We start from the raw sequence: 17,901 nt of genomic DNA, 5'->3' as shown, positions 1-17,901 counted from the left end.
CAAATAAAACACCCCCTTCTATGTTTAACAACTCTATAAAGTGCAAAAATCCTATTTACGAACATAAACCAGGATCCTCTGAGCAGACACATTACCAATGTGAAATCACAACTTTCTGTTTTGAAAGTTGAAACCTAAACCCTTAATTAGTTACTCAATGAGTATACCAACTCATAATCTCATAACTTGTCATAACTCATAAGGTTTCAATATTTTAAAATCCCACCACTCCATTATTTTTCAACATCCATAAACTCTTGATTCCTCTGACTCTATCCTGATCCAGTTTACTTCACACAACATAGTTTTTTTGCTCTGTGCAGAAACAGCAGAGGAAGAACCAGACTGCTGGGGACAGAAAGCAAGTTTACTACATTCCACACAACACATAAATCTGTCTTTTCCACCAATGATAACTGGTGTGCGATGGAACAAATTAGGATGCTAGCAAATTTCAGCAGCAGTGCTCCCATAATGACCACGATCATGTGGAAAGCTCGTTGCTTTGCCTGATCAATCCGTTCACTGTTTCGACGCACCTCCCCCGGCCCTGAGCGAAACAAAACATGGAGAACAGACAAACAGCAGAAAATAATGACAAATAAGCAGACACCTGAATATGATAGCAGTAGCAGTACTTTCACTGAATCCTTAGCAGACCATAGCATCCCGTACCATCCAACATTCTGCACCCAAACACACACAGTGATGATGTTTCTTATCTTGACCCCGCGTGTTTCCCGTAGACGCATGTAGGTGATGGGGTGAACAACAGCCAGATAGCGCTCCACACAGGTCAGCATGTGAAACACAGTCTGTCCAGGAAAAATGTTTTCAAATAAGTACCTCCCAGGAGAAAGAACTCTCATGTTAATGGTAAAAGTGCCCATAGTGGAGAGAACTGATCCCAAAATACCAATTATCTCCACAATAATCATGTTGTATGTGAAAAAGTCAGAGTGGCTCATTGTCGTCCCTGCAGGTGCATTGTGCCGATGCCTCCAACGCTGAAAGCCCGTGTAGAATATGAAGATGTAGAGTGGAAAGAGGAAGAAGGTGTTTGTGATGGTGAAACTGGTGAAAATGACATAACTGACTATGGGACATTCGAACGATCTGGAGGAGTTAAAGTTTAAATAGCTGGAGACTGAGACAGGATCACTGAGAGCTGAGGAAGAGTTGATGAACATGGTCTGTTGAAGACAGTAAAAATAAATATTTAATAATTTAATACTTTTCAGGAGTTTCAACATGCACTATATCACTTACACTGATGATGTTCTTGTTTGTAGCTGATCTTTTCAAATTATTCATTCTGCAAAAAAGCCTCATCAATACTACGTTCTTGACAATTTCCCTTCACTGGCTGTCTGTACATTTTAGAATCCTTTTAAAAAAATTTCTTTTGTTTGTTTTTAAATCTCTAAATGGCCTCAACACGAGTGATGTGCTGAGGAATTTTCTATGAGTTTGGTCAGAGCATATAAGACAACGAACCACACCCATCTTCAGAGACTACTTTGGTGTTTGACCAGAGTGTTTCTCCATATTGCAATGTATTATTAAACCCACTTCAAAAGACACTCACCAAGCGTTTGCAGTTCATTTTAAAACTTCACAGCCCAATTTACCAGAAAAGCAAAATGAAATTCATGGGGATTGGATTCCCAAGGCTTCCACCCCTGAGTGCCACAGTCAAAGGGCAATGAGACCTGGAGAAGCTGATCAGGAGGAATGGTCTGCCAGAACTGAAACTGAGTGTTGTTCTGTTATTGAACTTCTGTGCCGATTCCATAACAAACATCATAAGGGTGTTAATGTGGCACTAGGACACCGTAGGCTGCACAGAGCTGTGGTGCCATTGTGATTGGTTTCTTTTGTCATGTGTTTAATCTCTGAACCAGATGGTGGTGACAAAAGCCAAAAGGAGTGCTCCTGGGCTTGGTCAGCTTGTAGGACTCTGGAGATAGCTGACAGGTACTGGCAGGCCAACTGGAGAGTGGCTCTGGCCATAACTGAAGCCAACAATTGAATGAAGTCGTGGAAGAAGACTTTCGGTCTGCCTTGAAGCAATTCTAGTAAATTTTCAGCTATTATGAAATATGAAGGTCAAAGAATATATTGGTGAATTCTTTAATAAAGTTATGTGGATGTCCAAATGCTATATTTACTGACACATACTTTGGACTTTTTTAAAAATACAAATAAAAATAATCTTAATTCTAACCAATATAGAAATTATCTATTAGATTACATTAGTCTTGACACAGCCTCTGCCACCACATTAGATCAATTGCTCTGGGCCCCTTTTATCAGCTCCATCACCTAGAGGGGGTGGGGGGTCATAGTTTGGTCCCGCCTTCACTGTTGTGATTGGTGAGGGGGTAGGGACAGGCTTAGGGCGTCGGGGGGTTCCCCGGAGGCATCTTCCTTGGGGGGCTCAACCCGGGGTAGCGGTCACGTCCAGTTGGGGGCTCTGTTGGCTCTCAGGTGACTGTTTCCTCGCGGCTGCGTGCAGCGGGGCTAGGGGAGGGTCTGTGCTGACGGACGTGGGTTACTGACCTGGCAACCTGGCTGCCCCTGGGTGGGTCCGGGATGGGCGTGAGGTTCTGGGGGCGCTCCGTCTCTGGGCTGGGGCCCGGGCCGGGCCTCGGGGGCTTGGGTCCTGGTTGGTGTGTTGCCGGGGTTGTGGGCGGGTGGGTGCATGGGGGCCCGGCCCTGGAGCAGGGTGCCGCCGGTGCGTCGAGCCGCCTGGGGGGCTCTTCAACTGGTGGGGGGGATGGTCACATCTTGCAGGAGCTTTCTTCTCTTCAGGAACTCTCTGCAGGAGGGGGAGATACAGGAGAGGTGGAGGAAGATCTCAGCCTGGGCGTTTACCGTCTTATGTAGTCTGGAAGATGTGTGGATGGTGGGGTGGGTGCAGTTTTCTCTGTGGTGGGGTTGGGTGGACTGTCCAGGGCTCTGTGGAACCGGAGGGCGCTACTGCACTGGGCCCCGGTCTGATGGGCCTGGGCCCCCCTTCCCTGGCGGGTCGCGAAGGGTGGGAGTGCCTACTGGGGTCAGCGGGGGAGCTGGCCCCAGGGAGGGGTTACCTGCCCCTCCCTTCCTTCCCTCCCCATCTCCAGCTGCCTCCCTCTTCCCGCTCCTCCACAACCACCCACACATGCAGGGCCTTGGAGTGGGGGTATGTCACCAGGGTGCAGAGGAGGCTACCCCCCCCCCCCCCCCCGTCCCCTTCTGGCTGCCTCTGCCTCAATTTTATCCCACAACTTAGACATTCACATTATTCACACTCTCATTACACATACATATAGGATCTTGGGGGTGGGCACAATCACGGAGTCCAAATTACCATCAGGGTGTATACCTCACCCCTGACGTCGTTGCCCACCTCTCAATTTTAAATACACTTAGTCATTGAGGGCTAGCAGGAGGGACTATGCGCTTACCTGCTGCTCCTTGGCAGGTAGCTCCATGCCCTCCTGGGTTTTAATTGCACCTTAGAACACATATGCATCAACACTACAATGAGCGGGTGGAGGGAGGTTTGGAGTCTTCTCCCACCCCCATTCTCTGCGGCCTGCTGGAGCGGGAGGGCTAGTAGGAGGAGTTGGCCGTCCGACTGCGGTCTGGGGTGTGGGGCCTCCCTGCTACTGCGGAGTCGGGGTGGTCTGCCTCTCCCCACCGCAGGGAAAAGGGTAACACCACCTGGGTCTGGGTGCAATTCCCCCCTCCAGGGGCAAGGGTACCTAGACCCGGTTTGTAGAGTACGCTTGGGGAGTGTGATTGTGTGTACAGCGTCTCTTTATGTCTGTCTCCACGTTGGTTGAGTGTGGAGTGAGTGCATATGAGAGCATGAGGGTGGGAATGGATGTTTGTGTCTGTGTGTGCCTGTATGTCTGTGTCTATATGTCAGGTTGGGTATCAGACGCCACCTCTCTGGGGACACCTCAGGCCCTCCAAGGTTTGGAGGCCTATCTCCACCCACCACCACTTCCCCTGCCGGTGGCGGACTCCCTCAGGTGTCGGTGTGTTGGTGGTTCTTTGTGTCTGGGGGTGGGCGTCCGGGTACACACCGGCTCACTCCTTGGCGGCCGCTTGTCGGGGCCTGGGGCTCGCTCGGGCCCCTTTGGAGGTGGGGTGCCCCCGGCCTCTCGGCCTGGGGCTCGGTCACTCAGGCGCAGCTGGGGGCCGGCGGAGCTCACGGGCGCGTCACTGCAACTCCCCCTGACTTCTGCTCCGCGGCTGCTGGGCGAGCCCTCATCTGGGACTCTCCTCAGCTCTTACTGGAACAGTGGCGCGGCTGCCCCTCTGTTGGTCTTCCATGGTCTCTTGTGTTCTGGGGGCCTCTGGATGTCTGGAGTTTTGATCTCCTCCATACCCGCTTCACACCCTGGAGGACGGGGCTGTGGCCCCCCCCACACTCCCTAGCAGATCATTACATGGAGAAACCTTTGGAATGCAAGCATGCTGATCCACACAGGTATGCACACATGGGTATTCACAGACGCGGACTAAAGCTTTCTTGGCTGCTGCCTCAAAGCACACTGTGCGCTGTCTATCTTGCGTGCTGCACAATATCGTTTATTATTTAGTAAATATTGATATCTATGACTAGCTAGTTTATTGTGATGGTGCTTTGTTTTCTCTATTATTATGTTGCTCTTTGTTGTTTGCTGTCTCCTCTGTTTGTTTTTTTTGTTTGTTTTTTTTTTTTTTTTCTCCATACAGGTGACCCAGGAGTTCTTTTTTTTTTTCTCTCTCTTCCCCCCCCTTCTCACAGTCTCTTCTCCCCTTTGGTTTTCTTTCTTTCTCTCCCCCTCTTTCTCTCATTCATTCCCCCTGTCGTATTTATTAAAAAAAAAAAAAAAAAAAAAAAAAAAAAAAAAAAATGACAAAGGATGAACTGAAGCTCTGCCATCACGTAATGTCGCATACTGCTGTTTCTGATGTCATTTAAGAAAAAAAAAAAAAAAAAAATACAAATCATCGGCTTTAAGTCTTATAGAATTTCACAGGCTTTAAGTTACCATACCATCAAATGTCTCTGTAGCTATGAGAGCATTACCAGAACTCTCCAATGGTTTGGGAACTTGACATTTTTTGAATATAATATAACAAAGCAAATACTAAGCTAATTTGAAGAAATCATGAATGGTCAATAGTTAAAAATGGTATAATTACAGAAGCAAAATTGCTCATCATTGGCATAAGTTAAGAGACATTTCTTTAAATATAAGAATTACAATCATATTAATAACAATGAAGAAATTAGTCGGTATAATTAAGCATTTAACATCCATGGCAACTCAAGTTAGGGCTAATCTTAGGCTTTGGTTTTAGCTGAAGTCCACACTTTCTTGTAGAAACGGTTACTTTCTGAAAATGTTTCCCTTTTAAGAGAGTCATAGTTACTCCCGCCGTTTACCCGCGCTTCATTGAATTTCTTCACTTTGACATTCAGAGCACTGGGCAGAAATCACATCGCGTCAACACCCACCGTGGGCCTTCGCGATGCTTTGTTTTAAAACAGTAAAACATTCTTGTTTTTTTTAGTTAAACCTTATGTGTATTTTCCTTATTTCTTCTTAATAAAGGAGGACGTGTCACTGTGCTTTTTGTCCAGACTCTCTCAAGCTAGTGTCTCATTAGAACACATGTTGATGAATAGTTGTGTGAGGAATATATGTAAAATAAATGAAAGAGCGAGTTCTTTGCATGTTTCAAAACCACTAATGACCCCTAATTTTAATCTGTCACATACTGTTTTATGATTTAGCACCTCCAGGTGTGGAGCTGTGTTTAACACAAAATCTCATAATGGTGCAAACTGCAGATCCAACATTTAGAGTATGCAATGCATGCATGTTGTACAATATGTTTTAAGGTGCAGGTTTATTATGTGCCTGTTTTTTTTTTTTTATGCTGGTGGTCTCTTACTTTAAGAAAAAGGTTTCCTAGACTGAGTTTTACTAACATTAGTTTTATCCCAGCATATTTATCCATGATTAATTCAATCAGATAACTAGTTTATTACACACTAACAAGTCAATTTATTTTTCCTTCATCTATAGAAGCTAAATGTCCAGAAAATAATCTTGCTCGACTGCTCCGTTCTCCTTCCTTTCAGGTGCTCAAACTCAGGGACGTATAGCTAGATACACAGGAGGAGTGAGTGTAAACCCTTTATTACAGAAGTTCTGTAATAACAAAAGTGTGTCCCTTTGCAAAAGGGGTTTGATAAAGGTGATATTACTCACCTGACTTTATTTTATTTGTCAGGTACAGGAAATAGTCAGAAATATATGAAAAAGCCACCAGTGTCTAAATAAAAAAAAACTTTGAAAGTCTTTCCAAAACCCTCGAAGTATTTGGAGAACTATAAATGTAAAACATTCTGTCTGACGACGGAAAAGAAGAAAGCTGAAATTTAAAGAATGAGGGATGGTTCAACTCATATTCTGCAGTACTGTGTTGAATAATAATTACTAATTAGACTGACTAAGATTATCTTTTTAAAATAAAAATAATATAATCAAACTCAAAGACTTTATTTAAAAATGCTATCACTCACCTTTGTCCCCTTCCTTTAAAGCCAACAAGTGTTATCAGTGTAGCTAAGCCACAGATAATAATCCACATGCACTCATTTAACATCAAGCACATATTATTTAAAACTATCCACTAAGTACAGCTGACGTTTTGCATATTAGGCTTGGACATCTACATTACAGTCAGTCACACAGTTTACCTACAAGTCACATTGTTGTGATGTTATATTTTCATGACTTAAAGAAAGAGAGTCAGCTGATTTTAAGAGGCTCACATAGAAACTTATTTCAGGTCTTTATTTCTAACTGATTCATTTAGATACTCCACAGAGCTTTTTCTTTGTGTTACTGTGCTTTGACATTAAATATTGCCCACTTCAGTTTTTACTACTTACCCTTCAAAGGTTTAAAAGTCTGTGCCGTGCAAGAATTACATTTATTAACATAAGGTGGGATTGTCTGAGGAGACACATAACCAACATGAAATTCATTCCAGTTTTGACAGTTGAAATCATAAGCATTAGTATACAAAAGTCTTCTAGACTTGTGATAATTCATAAAATTTTAATAGTTTAAATCCAACCACTCAAAACGGTGGTAGAAGAAAAGGAAATCATTGATATGTTGGGAAATCACAAACCAAAAATTCTACAGACTTTGATGACATTTATATGGAAATTGTTAAGAAAGTGATCGATGGCATCTCTAAACCCTTAACATACATTTTCAATTTGTCTCTACAAACTGGTGCATTCCCAACACAAATGAAAACAGCTAAAGTAATACCACTGTTTAAAAAGTGAGCTAGACACCAACTCACAAATTACGGGCCTGTTTCTCTACTTTCACAATTTTAAAAAACACTGGAAAAAGGTTTCATTAATAGACTTGACAAATTTATAGATAAACACAAACTACGGAACTACTATGGATTTTTTTTTTCACATTCTGTCTCTCACAGTTGAAGTGTACCTCTGGTGCAAATTACTGACCTCTGTCATCATTTTAGGGGGGGGAACTTGCACAATCGGTGGCTGACTAAATACTTTTTTGCCCCACTGTAGGTCAGAGCCACGTCACCAGGCTCCTGATTGGTTGTTGCGGTGCGATTTGACGATGGAGTTCAGATTTTTCCAACTTGAGCGGTAGACGCGAAACGCGCGTATGCACAAAATGCAACACAAAAACTCACGTGCGTGGTTTTTTTCGCGAGTCAAACGCGGCAGACGCATTTTTGTGACGCAAATCTGCTTCTGAATTTTTGCGGGAGCCGCAATCGCGTGTCATCTCGCTTTTCCATTGACTTTACATATAAACCTGACGCTCTGTTGGCATCTATCGCGTTCGGTGTGAACACACCGTTAGTCTGCATCTGCATCTCAGTCTCTTCTTCCATCATTTCACCTCATTCCACCAGTAATTTAAACAATGACACCTCCCCAGAAAACCCTCTTTTGCCACATGGCCCTTGCCATGTGTCAGTTTCACACAGTTAGACATACACAAGAAAGTTGCACATTCTCTCTTAAAGATTCGCAGGGCTTGTCCCTCAGAACAGCTTTACTCCAAGCCTGCAATCCTGTCATAAGAAAAACTTTAGCCAGTGATTTTCACCTTTAAGTTGTTCAACTCCCAGCTCCTGTATTGGAGCCTGTATCCTAGAAGACAAATGTTTAAGGTAAATCAAACTTCACAATTGCAAACAACTGTAGATCATAAAGTATTCAGCACTACAGAGACAAGCATTATATGCAGTTTCTTTTTTTTTTTCCAAGTCATTCAACCCACTACTATTGCTATAATTTGCCGCAAATCATGTATCATCCCATGCGTTTATTCCAAAATACTGGAATCAGTGACTTTCCTTAATTTATGTCACTTACTCATGTCATCACTATGAGCTTAATAGTAGTCAGATAATGAGCCCAACATTAAAAATGTCCTTTAATCACTGCACGTGTGCTCTAATGTCACTTGTCTGTCCGTGCTGAATCCTTCACAAGCACTCTTAGAGAAAAACAACACATTAGCCTTGGAGCGTCATGGAGGTCAGGCCTGGATCAACAGATTCCAGAGGTGCTGCTGTAAATCATGTGGTCAATCCTTCTTTTCTGTGAAAGGAGTGATACTGATTTTAACACAGGATGTGTTTCATATTGAATACACAGGCTCACAGTAATATTCAACATTTTCCCAACAGCCCGGTTTAATTGCATCACCAACACATAGCCTGTAAACATGGTTTCCTTCACACAAAAATTGTAGTTAAAGGTTAGATCTGTAGGGCCCACATTCTCATGTGAGGGACTGAGGGACTAGTAAACCCTTTAAAGGGGTATGCTCTGTTTTGCGTAACTATTTTTAAATCCCGGTAGCTCTGCAACCACGTAAGCCAGCGCAATCATTTTTTTTGCATATGAAACCGGAGGAGTTGTACTTACATCTTATGCCATCAGCTTGTCCTAAGTCACAGTTTCCTTCAACATATGGCTTTGCAAAAACTGCATAAAAAGCACTTGCAGCAAGAAAAACATAATATTCCAGAAACACGCTTTGCCGATCCGATCAGCTGTTCGTAACACTTCCTACGGAAATGTAGTTTTTTTTTTACCATGAGGGCCTTATGAGCCTATACTGGTGTTTTTAAAAGTTATCTTTGACTTTATGACTTTCTGTGTCGTTTCTGGGATGCTTAGGACTCATATTGCACTGCTGGAAATAGTTTATTTTGATGCATATGCAGTTTTTTTTTGCAAATTTGCAGTATAATATTTATTTTCGTTTTTCCTGCAGTATATAAAAATTGGTGTATTTCAAAAATAAAACTAAGAAAACACTTTAAAAAAATTCCTGTGGTGGGAAACTATTTTGTGCAACTTCTTTTGTATTTACAGTTTTGAGGGATAAGCCTCTTAAATTTCTCTAATTAGAAATATATGTTAAAAAAAACAAAAACGATTTTCAATTTTTTGTAGTTTATTGCACTTTTTTGCAATTTATGTAATTACTATGCACTTAATGCAGACATATTATTAAAATTTGGACTAATGGTTGTATTGATGTATATCAACTTGAAATGCTCCCAGAATTGGCACTACAGCATGTAAAAATATAATATAAGCTCTGGCGAACTTGGTTCTATGGTAGGTCTTAAAGGGTTAAGCGGCAAAAAACGTACAGAAGAAACTAGAAAAAGAAAAATAAAGAATAAAGAGAAACAGGATCTCAACAGTGTGAATGCCTGTGAGGCACATAGTTGTAGCAATTATATGATGAAAGGAGGTGAAGAAACTGAAAATTATGGTGAAAACAGTTGAAGAAGCAGAATTTTTTGCTGAAAAGAGGTGAAAAGCCAAAACTTCTGCTGAAAAGGGGTAAAGATGCTGATATTTGTACTGAAAAGAGTTGAAACAAAGTTGAACTGTGTTTCCATGAGCCAGATTCGAGCCCAGGCCCTGGTCTCAAGGTGGCCTGGGTTCAATATCTGATGCCTGTGAGGCATTCACACAATAAAGAAACAGGAACTCAATAGTGTGGATGCCTACTGCATCCACATAATAATAATCAACAAAGCACAAGAGTATTAAAAACCAATCCATAATGGCAAAATAAACGTAAAACAAAGAAACTCAAAATGCTGGGTCAAACTGACCCCCAGAACCGTAACATTTTTAGCTTTTGATCAACAGGTTACAGGCATATATCTGTCATCATTGCTGCAGTTACCATTTTGACTGTACAATAAATAACAAAAAGTACATTTATTGATTTTCTTAAGATAAACAACTTGAAGTTTATTTGGATTTAATTTGAGAAAGAAAAAAGTTACAGAAAGTAAGAACAAGATAAAATTCAGTAGGTTAAAGTTTCTGATGAAAGTAACTTTTTGTGTGATTATGATTGCTATGACTACTATGACTATGATTGCAGCAATAGCAAAGCAAAATCACCTGAAGAGTAACTGAACATTTTCATTTTCTGCCCCCCTCACACATTGGTGACAGGTTACGATTATTCTGGTCATTCAGGTAGTCCTCTCCATAGTCAATGATCTTTTTCAGTATACTCAGTATCAGTGAATCCACAGCGTCATCTGTCTCGATTTCTTTGTGGTAGTTCTTCACAAGGAAGATGCAGTTCAGTGGAAGTCCCAGGTTCACGTTCACTGTTTCCATCTAAGTTAAACAATATTAAATTTTTAAAAACTGAAACTATATTGTTGCACTAGTGATATAATTCTAAATTACTTATTGAATTATTTGTACTGATTCCAGCTGAGGTTTCTGTACAAATATACTGAAATGTACAGCTGAATTATAGATGTTACATTCATGTGTAAACTGTCTACAAACTCATGAACGTTACTTCTGTGAACATACCAGCTTTTTCAAGTGCTTGCTCCTGTAGGCGTTCTTTATGTCTTTTTTGACTTCAGGACAAGCTTCATCAATTTGTGTCAGAATGGCTATTTGTGGGATCTCTGCCAATACAGAAACCAATGCAATCATTTTATCTCATGTTTTTCTAGTATATGAAATTGTGACATCATATACAGTGGGGCAAAAAAGTATTTAGTCAGCCACCGATTGTGCAAGTTCCCCCACTTAAAATGATGACAGAGGTCAGTAATTTGCACCAGAGGTACACTTCAACTGTGAGAGACAGAATGTGAAAAAAAAATCCATGAATTCACATGGTAGGATTTGTAAAGAATTTATTCGTAAATCAGGGTGGAAAATAAGTATTTGGTCACCTCAAACATGGAAAATCTCTGGCTCTCACAGACCTGTAACGTCTTCTGTAAGACGCTTTTCTGTCCCCCACTCGTTACCTGTATGAATGGCACCTGTTTGAACTCATCATCTGTATAAAAGACACCTGTCCACAGCCTCAAACAGTCAGACTCCAAACTCCGCCATGGCCAAGACCAAAGAGCTTTCGAAGGACACCAGGAAAAGTATTGTAGACCTGCACCAGACTGGGAAGAGTGAATCTACAATAGGCAAGCAGCTTGGTGTGAAAAAATCAACTGTGGGAGCAATCATCAGAACATGGAAGACATACAAGACCACTGATAATCTCCCACGATCTGGGGCTCCACGCAAGATCTCATCCCGTGGGGTCAAAATGATCATGAGAACGGTGAGCAAAGATCCCAGAACCACACGGGGGGACCTGGTGAATGACCTGCAGAGAGCTGGGACCAAAGTAACAAAGGTCACCATTAGTAACACACTACAACGGCAGGGAATCAAATCCCGCAGTGCCAGACGTGTTCCGCTGCTGAAGCCAGTGCATGTCCAGGCCCGTCTGAAGTTTGCCAGAGAGCACATGGATGATACAGCAGAGGATTGGGAGAATGTCATGTGGTCAGATGAAACCAAAGTAGAACTTTTTGGTATAAACTCAACTCGTCGTGTTTGGAGGACGAAGAATACTGAGTTGCATCCCAAGAACACCATACCTACTGTGAAGCATGGGGGTGGAAACATCATGCTATGGGGCTGTTTTTCTGCCAAGGGGACAGGACGACTGATCCGTGTTAAGGACAGAATGAATGGGGCCATGTATCGTGAGATTTCGAGCCAAAACCTCCTTCCATCAGTGAGAACTTTGAAGATGAAACGAGGCTGGGTCTTCCAACATGACAATGATCCAAAACACACCGCCCGGGCAACAAAGGAGTGGCTCCGTAAGAAGCATTTGAAAGTCCTGGAGTGGCCTAGCCAGTCTCCAGACCTCAACCCCATAGAAAATCTGTGGCGGGAGTTGAAAGTCCGTGTTGCTCGACGACAGCCCCAAAACATCACTGCTCTCGAGAAGATCTGCATGGAGGAATGGGCCAAAATACCAGCTACTGTGTGTGCAAACCTGGTAAAGACCTATAGTAAACATTTGACCTCTGTTATTGCCAACAAAGGTTATGTTACAAAGTATTGAGTTGTATTTTTGTTATTGACCAAATACTTATTTTCCACCCTGATTTACGAATAAATTCTTTACAAATCCTACCATGTGGATTCATGGATTTGTTTTTTCACATTCTGTCTCTCACAGTTGAAGTGTACCTCTGGTGCAAATTACTGACCTCTGTCATCATTTTAGGTGGGGGAACTTGCACAATCGGTGGCTGACTAAATACCTTTTTGCCCCACTGTATGCTTGTAGAACAACATCTGCTCTCACGTTTGTCACGAGCTGCTGCTCTGATATCGTTCATCTTTCTCCAAGTGGCATCACCAATTAAGTCCACTGTGTTAGCACAAATGACAAAAACCAGAATGTGGACTTTGTCATCAAAAGTGGAGGAGCCTCTGTAGTTAGGATCTGTTTCAGGCAAGGGGCATTTGGGATTGAACTGGAAAAAAAATGCAAGAGCAAAATGACTGAAAACAGAAGAACTGTTGCAGTTAGGATCCGATTCATGCAAGAGAGATGTGGGTTTGAACTGGGGGAAAAAAAAGCAAAATCACTGAAACTTTTTTGCATGATACAATTTCTGTATCACAGACTGTGTACAAGCATCTGAAAGAAAACATCATACCCTGTAATCTTCTTTGACATGTCCACTGATGGCAAGTTTGATGTCTTCCACGCGAATTCCTTCGTCACTGGACTGAAGCCCCATGGTGTCATTGAAGACAAAAGGGTAAAAGGTGTCTGGATTTCCTTTCTGAATTTTATATGTCCTGTACTATAAATAAAAAAAATATATAGTGTTGTTATATCAGTGCCAGATATTAAAGAACCTAAACAATTTGGTATTTCCAGAATAGTTTACACTATTCTATCCTACTTTTCTAGTTCAATTTCTACAAAGCAGTTACCGCTGCAGTGTCCTCCTGTAGTCCTAGAAAGCCTTGTAGGAAATGTGTTTTTTGTAACCCTCTAACAGTGACTATGATAAGAATAGATACATCCTTATACATACTGCAATGGTGAAACTTTCGGAGGCATTTGCTGCCAAAGCTCGAGCTGTGATTTTGCCTCTTAAAGTACTGTCGACAGAGTTGATGAAGCTGGACTTTCCAGCAGCTGGTGGTCCATAAAGCAGAATTCTGAGATGCTCAACATCTTTGTGAGGCTTGTAATCTCTGACAAGCTGCAGGTCTCGCTCTCTTTCACTGGTCAATAAGAAAATTAAATATGATTGAGTATGCACATAAAATTTACACAACAGTGGCATGAACGCACACAAAATAACACAATAAGCAAACAAAACACTTGAGGGGTGCATTGGCTGGCTTAATAATGCTAAAAACCAGAGTCACACAAATGTAGCTTCATGATGGTGGTTATCACTTTCTGCCTGATTGTTATCCTGAGGTAAGGTAATTTAACTGTAAAAGCAAAAGATCAGATTTCAACTTTGATAAGAAAGCAGGGAGGATTATGGGCATGGCAGCTCCTATAAACACTCAAGAACTACTAGAACAGACCATCCTTAGACAGGCAGATGGCATTTTAACAGACCATCTCCAATGCATCTTTAAACTCTCCCAGTTTTTCAAAGTGTAGTAAACGACCTGTTTCAATGTCGTTGACAAAGAGTTCTAGCTTGATTCAAACGCAAACACTGCTTGTTGAAGGGATAAGACTGTATTTCCAACGCCTTGCATTTTCACATGTTCAGTCATGTCCACAAGATAGTAGAACTTAAGGCGCCTCTCAGTGTTAGCTAACTCATGATGCTCAACATTTTTCATTTCAAGAAAAGTCCGGATTTTGCTCAGACAAGAGGTGAAACAGCTGAGCACTTGACAACCAATGCATATTGCTGTGCAGAAGAACACCAAGATAATTATTCCCAACTTTATTCAGCAGTGTTTTAAACTGGCGTTCATTTAAACCTCGGGCACCAATAAAGATGACCACCTGAATGACCAGCGACATCACCTCACCAAGCTGCTTGCCACACGTCTGAGAAAAAGTGCCTCCTTAGGATGGCTCTCTTTTCATGTTCACGAAGAAGCGCTACGAATCCTCTGTTTTTCCCCACCATGCACAGAGCACCATCAGTACAGACCAAAATACGTTTACTCATCAGTAATTCTTTTCTTTGGTGAGCTCAGTGAAAGACTTGAATAAATCCTCCCCTCTTGTTGTCCCTTTCATAGGCAAAACAGCAAGGCTTTCCTCACCTAGTGTGACACCAACAACATACCTTGCAATCACGCTGAACTGAGATAAATGGCTTACGTCTGTTGACTCATGCAAATCAAGAGAAAAGAATGGATGCATTTATGTCCTTCACTTGTGTTTTGCCATTTGATTTGCCATTAATTGTGAACAGTTCTTGCAAACAGAGGAATGTCTTTTATTTGTTTGATTATCTTGTCTTTATCCGAAAAGTCATCAAGAAGTTCATTGGCAACATCAAGCACAAATTTTTTGGTATAATCCCCATCTGTGAATGTCTTTACATTTCTCACAACTGCTAAAGCATCAGCAAAGCTAGCCAAATTCAAGTCACCTTGTTGCTAGCATACCAGAGTTGAGCCGTAAAGGAAGTGGTTCTCTGATGTTGCCTCCACTGATGGAGATTGAGTATGACTTCTTTTATATATATATATATATATATATATATATATATGGAGATATATATATATATATGGATGGACAAGCGCCAACATAAACAGCATTGCGTCTGCTTGTTTATGTTCCACATAAACCTTTCACAATAAAGCTCAAGATCCTGCTGAGACTTTTCAAAATAAACCGAATCACGTGAAAGAGCACATTATTTACGGATGAAAAGTAAAAAAGAGCCACCAGGCTCAAATGTTAGAACAGGCTTTCCCCGCAGCACGCCGTGTAATAAATACTCACAAAGAAAACGGCGGCCGTTACAACTTATGTCTAAAAATGTATCGTTTCATGCATCAGTTAAAACACTCGACTCCAGCTACATGATGCGCAGCTGGAAACACTTCCCGCAAGACAAGCTGTAATTCACAGAATTTACAGAAAATGTTACATTTTTGTGATTTATATCGTTACCGGGACGACAGAATTCTTATATCAGGATATGAGATTTTGGTCATATCGCACAGCCCTTTAAGCATGCTTTCATTTTCTTCTGGCTTCCAGGAATTTCCTCCTCACTTGTCCAAACTAGTCTGTTATAGATTCTTTGTTTGTATGTGTCTGGCAGGATCTGTGTGTGGCAGGCAGGAATGTAGAACGCGAATGGAGACTGTTGGAGATGAAAAGTGAACTAAAACCAGCTTTATTGCTGGACATGAGGGAAACTAACTAACCCAAGGAATACAAAATAAACTAGAAAGACAAGGCATGTGATTTTGTTAAATAAAAGTTTGCTTTGACGTATCATGTAACTCATTGGCCTGATTGTCAGAGACATAAGAGGAAAATGCGATGATGATCTATAAAGATTATAAGAAGTATAACACCAAGAGGCAAGGTAGAAGCAACAGCAGAAAATAACTAATCCTGTGAATTCCTAATGTAATACCTTTATTTCAGCACTCAGTGCACTCTCAGCACCATGATTCATTGCCAGCAATACAGCTGCACATTGGAGGTTTGAATCTCTCTACTGATACATTTACACATTATATAGTCTGAGACTGACATCAAATGGCAAACGTGTTAAAAACATAACTCACATTTAAGTTCTAGAATACAAAGAATAAACCACGCCCATAATACTCACTTCCATGGTATTTTCCTTTCTTCTTCCCGTAAAACTGTAAAATGAACATGTTAATTGTGTGGATCACACGAGAAGGAAATTGTTTTAAATTCATTATACATCGTTATGTGTTGGTTTAATCTTAAAGTTTAAAGAATTTTATATTAAATTTTAAATTTCTTACGGGGAGGTGAAGGAGGAGGTGAAGGGGGAGGTGAAGGGGGAGTACCTGCAATTAAATTATGACATTCTAGCAACATGTTGACAACACTTTTCCATATTCAATGTTACTCATATAATTTACTCCCTTATGTTAAATGAAATGTTATCATTTGCGATGTTCAGATTAAAAGTACATCATCGGTTTTTTCCATTATAAAATCACTTTGCAAAATTCAATGACTGATCAAGATCAAGTTAAGATGAGAATCCAGGATTTTTTTTTTAGCAGCTTTGGTGTACACACCTCAAAAAACTATTCAGTATTTCAGTCAGGCAAGTTTTATTTGTAAAGAGTAATATTATATGAAAAAGCCCAAAGAGCTTGACATGCAAGAAAACACACTGAGAGCAAAATTTAAAAAAAAGAAAGGAAAAAAAAGAAAGAAAACAAAATTTATGAACTTATTAAAGCAGAGCTGCAAACAAACAAGTAAATCACCACAAATATGTAAGCCATAAACATGTTACATTTAAAAAAAACTGCTTACCAAACATAGATTTGATAATTTTCCTAAAGAAGCTCATGTTTTTTGCACCGACTATCTGTGAATAAAACAGGTAGTTGGGAATATATACCAGGATATTGGACTATATACCAATTGCGTTTAATCATTGTTTTTCCTACCGTATTGAAATGATTAGACAAAGTTAGCATACCTGAATATCCAATTGTGTCGTAAAGGTAGTGGTTCTCTGGTGTTGCCTCCACTGAAGTAGACTGAGTATGACTCTTTTTTTTTTTTTTATATAAACATGCTTTCAGTTTTAGGGCATGTGACTTGTAGGAATTTCCTCCTAACTTGTCCATACTAGTCAGTTATAGCTTCTTTGTTTGAATGTGTCTATCATGATCTGTGTTCAGAGGAATAGAAGACCTGAATGCAGGGTGTACCCCACCTTCCTATGACAACATGTGTCATTAGAGGTAATAATAATAATAATAATACTAATAATAACATTTTCATTAGCTCGTGCTCCTGATGCAGGGGAAACTAATTCTGTCAGGGATACCTACCTTGGCAGTAGTGCAGGTGAAGCCAAAGCAAGATATGCTTCATCATATTTTCTAGTATTTGGCTTGGAAGGAAGTTTTGCCGATGCTTCTAGAGGACATACTCTTGACCTACTGATCTCCAAGGGCCTGAGCATTTCAAAGGTTACTGTGTCTGATGTGGGCGTGTCTGATCATTACTGTGTTTTCTTTGAAAGTAAAATCTCAGCCCACATAAATATATCAACAACAGTGATCACAAAACGGTGTATAACTGAACACAGTAGTGCAATTTTTAACCAGGTCTTCCCATTAACACCTGACCTGTCCAGAGGGTCAGTCAATGAGCTCGTCAATAGCTTCAATGCTAAAATGTTAAATGTAATGGACACTATTGCTCCCATTAAGGTGAAGGTTATCTCTGGAAGGAAAAAGTCTCCATGGAGAAACTCCACACTGGTGAAAAATGAAAAAAGAGAGTG

General features: G+C 41.0%; 2 protein-coding genes across 2 annotated transcripts; both read right to left on the bottom strand.

Annotated features, from left to right (window-relative positions):
- Positions 1-287: 287 nt before the first annotated feature.
- Positions 288-1,190, bottom strand: LOC146635425 (uncharacterized). The gene has a single exon (XM_085350110.1). The coding sequence runs from the start codon at positions 1,188-1,190 to the stop codon at positions 288-290; it is 903 nt and encodes a 300-aa protein (XP_085206236.1).
- A 9,332-nt stretch (positions 1,191-10,522) lies between these two features.
- On the bottom strand, positions 10,523-16,953 carry LOC146635424 (interferon-induced protein 44-like). Its single transcript, XM_085350548.1, has 8 exons — positions 16,917-16,953; positions 16,391-16,435; positions 16,228-16,261; positions 13,483-13,675; positions 13,096-13,245; positions 12,738-12,909; positions 10,931-11,031; positions 10,523-10,726 (listed from the first exon to the last, which is right to left on the bottom strand). Exons 1-8 carry the CDS (start codon positions 16,951-16,953, stop codon positions 10,523-10,525), a joined length of 936 nt encoding a protein of 311 aa, XP_085206674.1.
- Between the last annotated feature and the right edge of the window lie 948 nt (positions 16,954-17,901).

This window comes from Diplotaxodon limnothrissa, linkage group LG3 (genome assembly GCF_057381915.1).
Source record: "Diplotaxodon limnothrissa isolate DT_005_m linkage group LG3, D_limnothrissa_male_GT1.1, whole genome shotgun sequence".
NCBI lineage: Eukaryota > Metazoa > Chordata > Actinopteri > Cichliformes > Cichlidae > Diplotaxodon > Diplotaxodon limnothrissa.
This window is presented reverse-complemented; position numbering and strand designations above follow the sequence as displayed.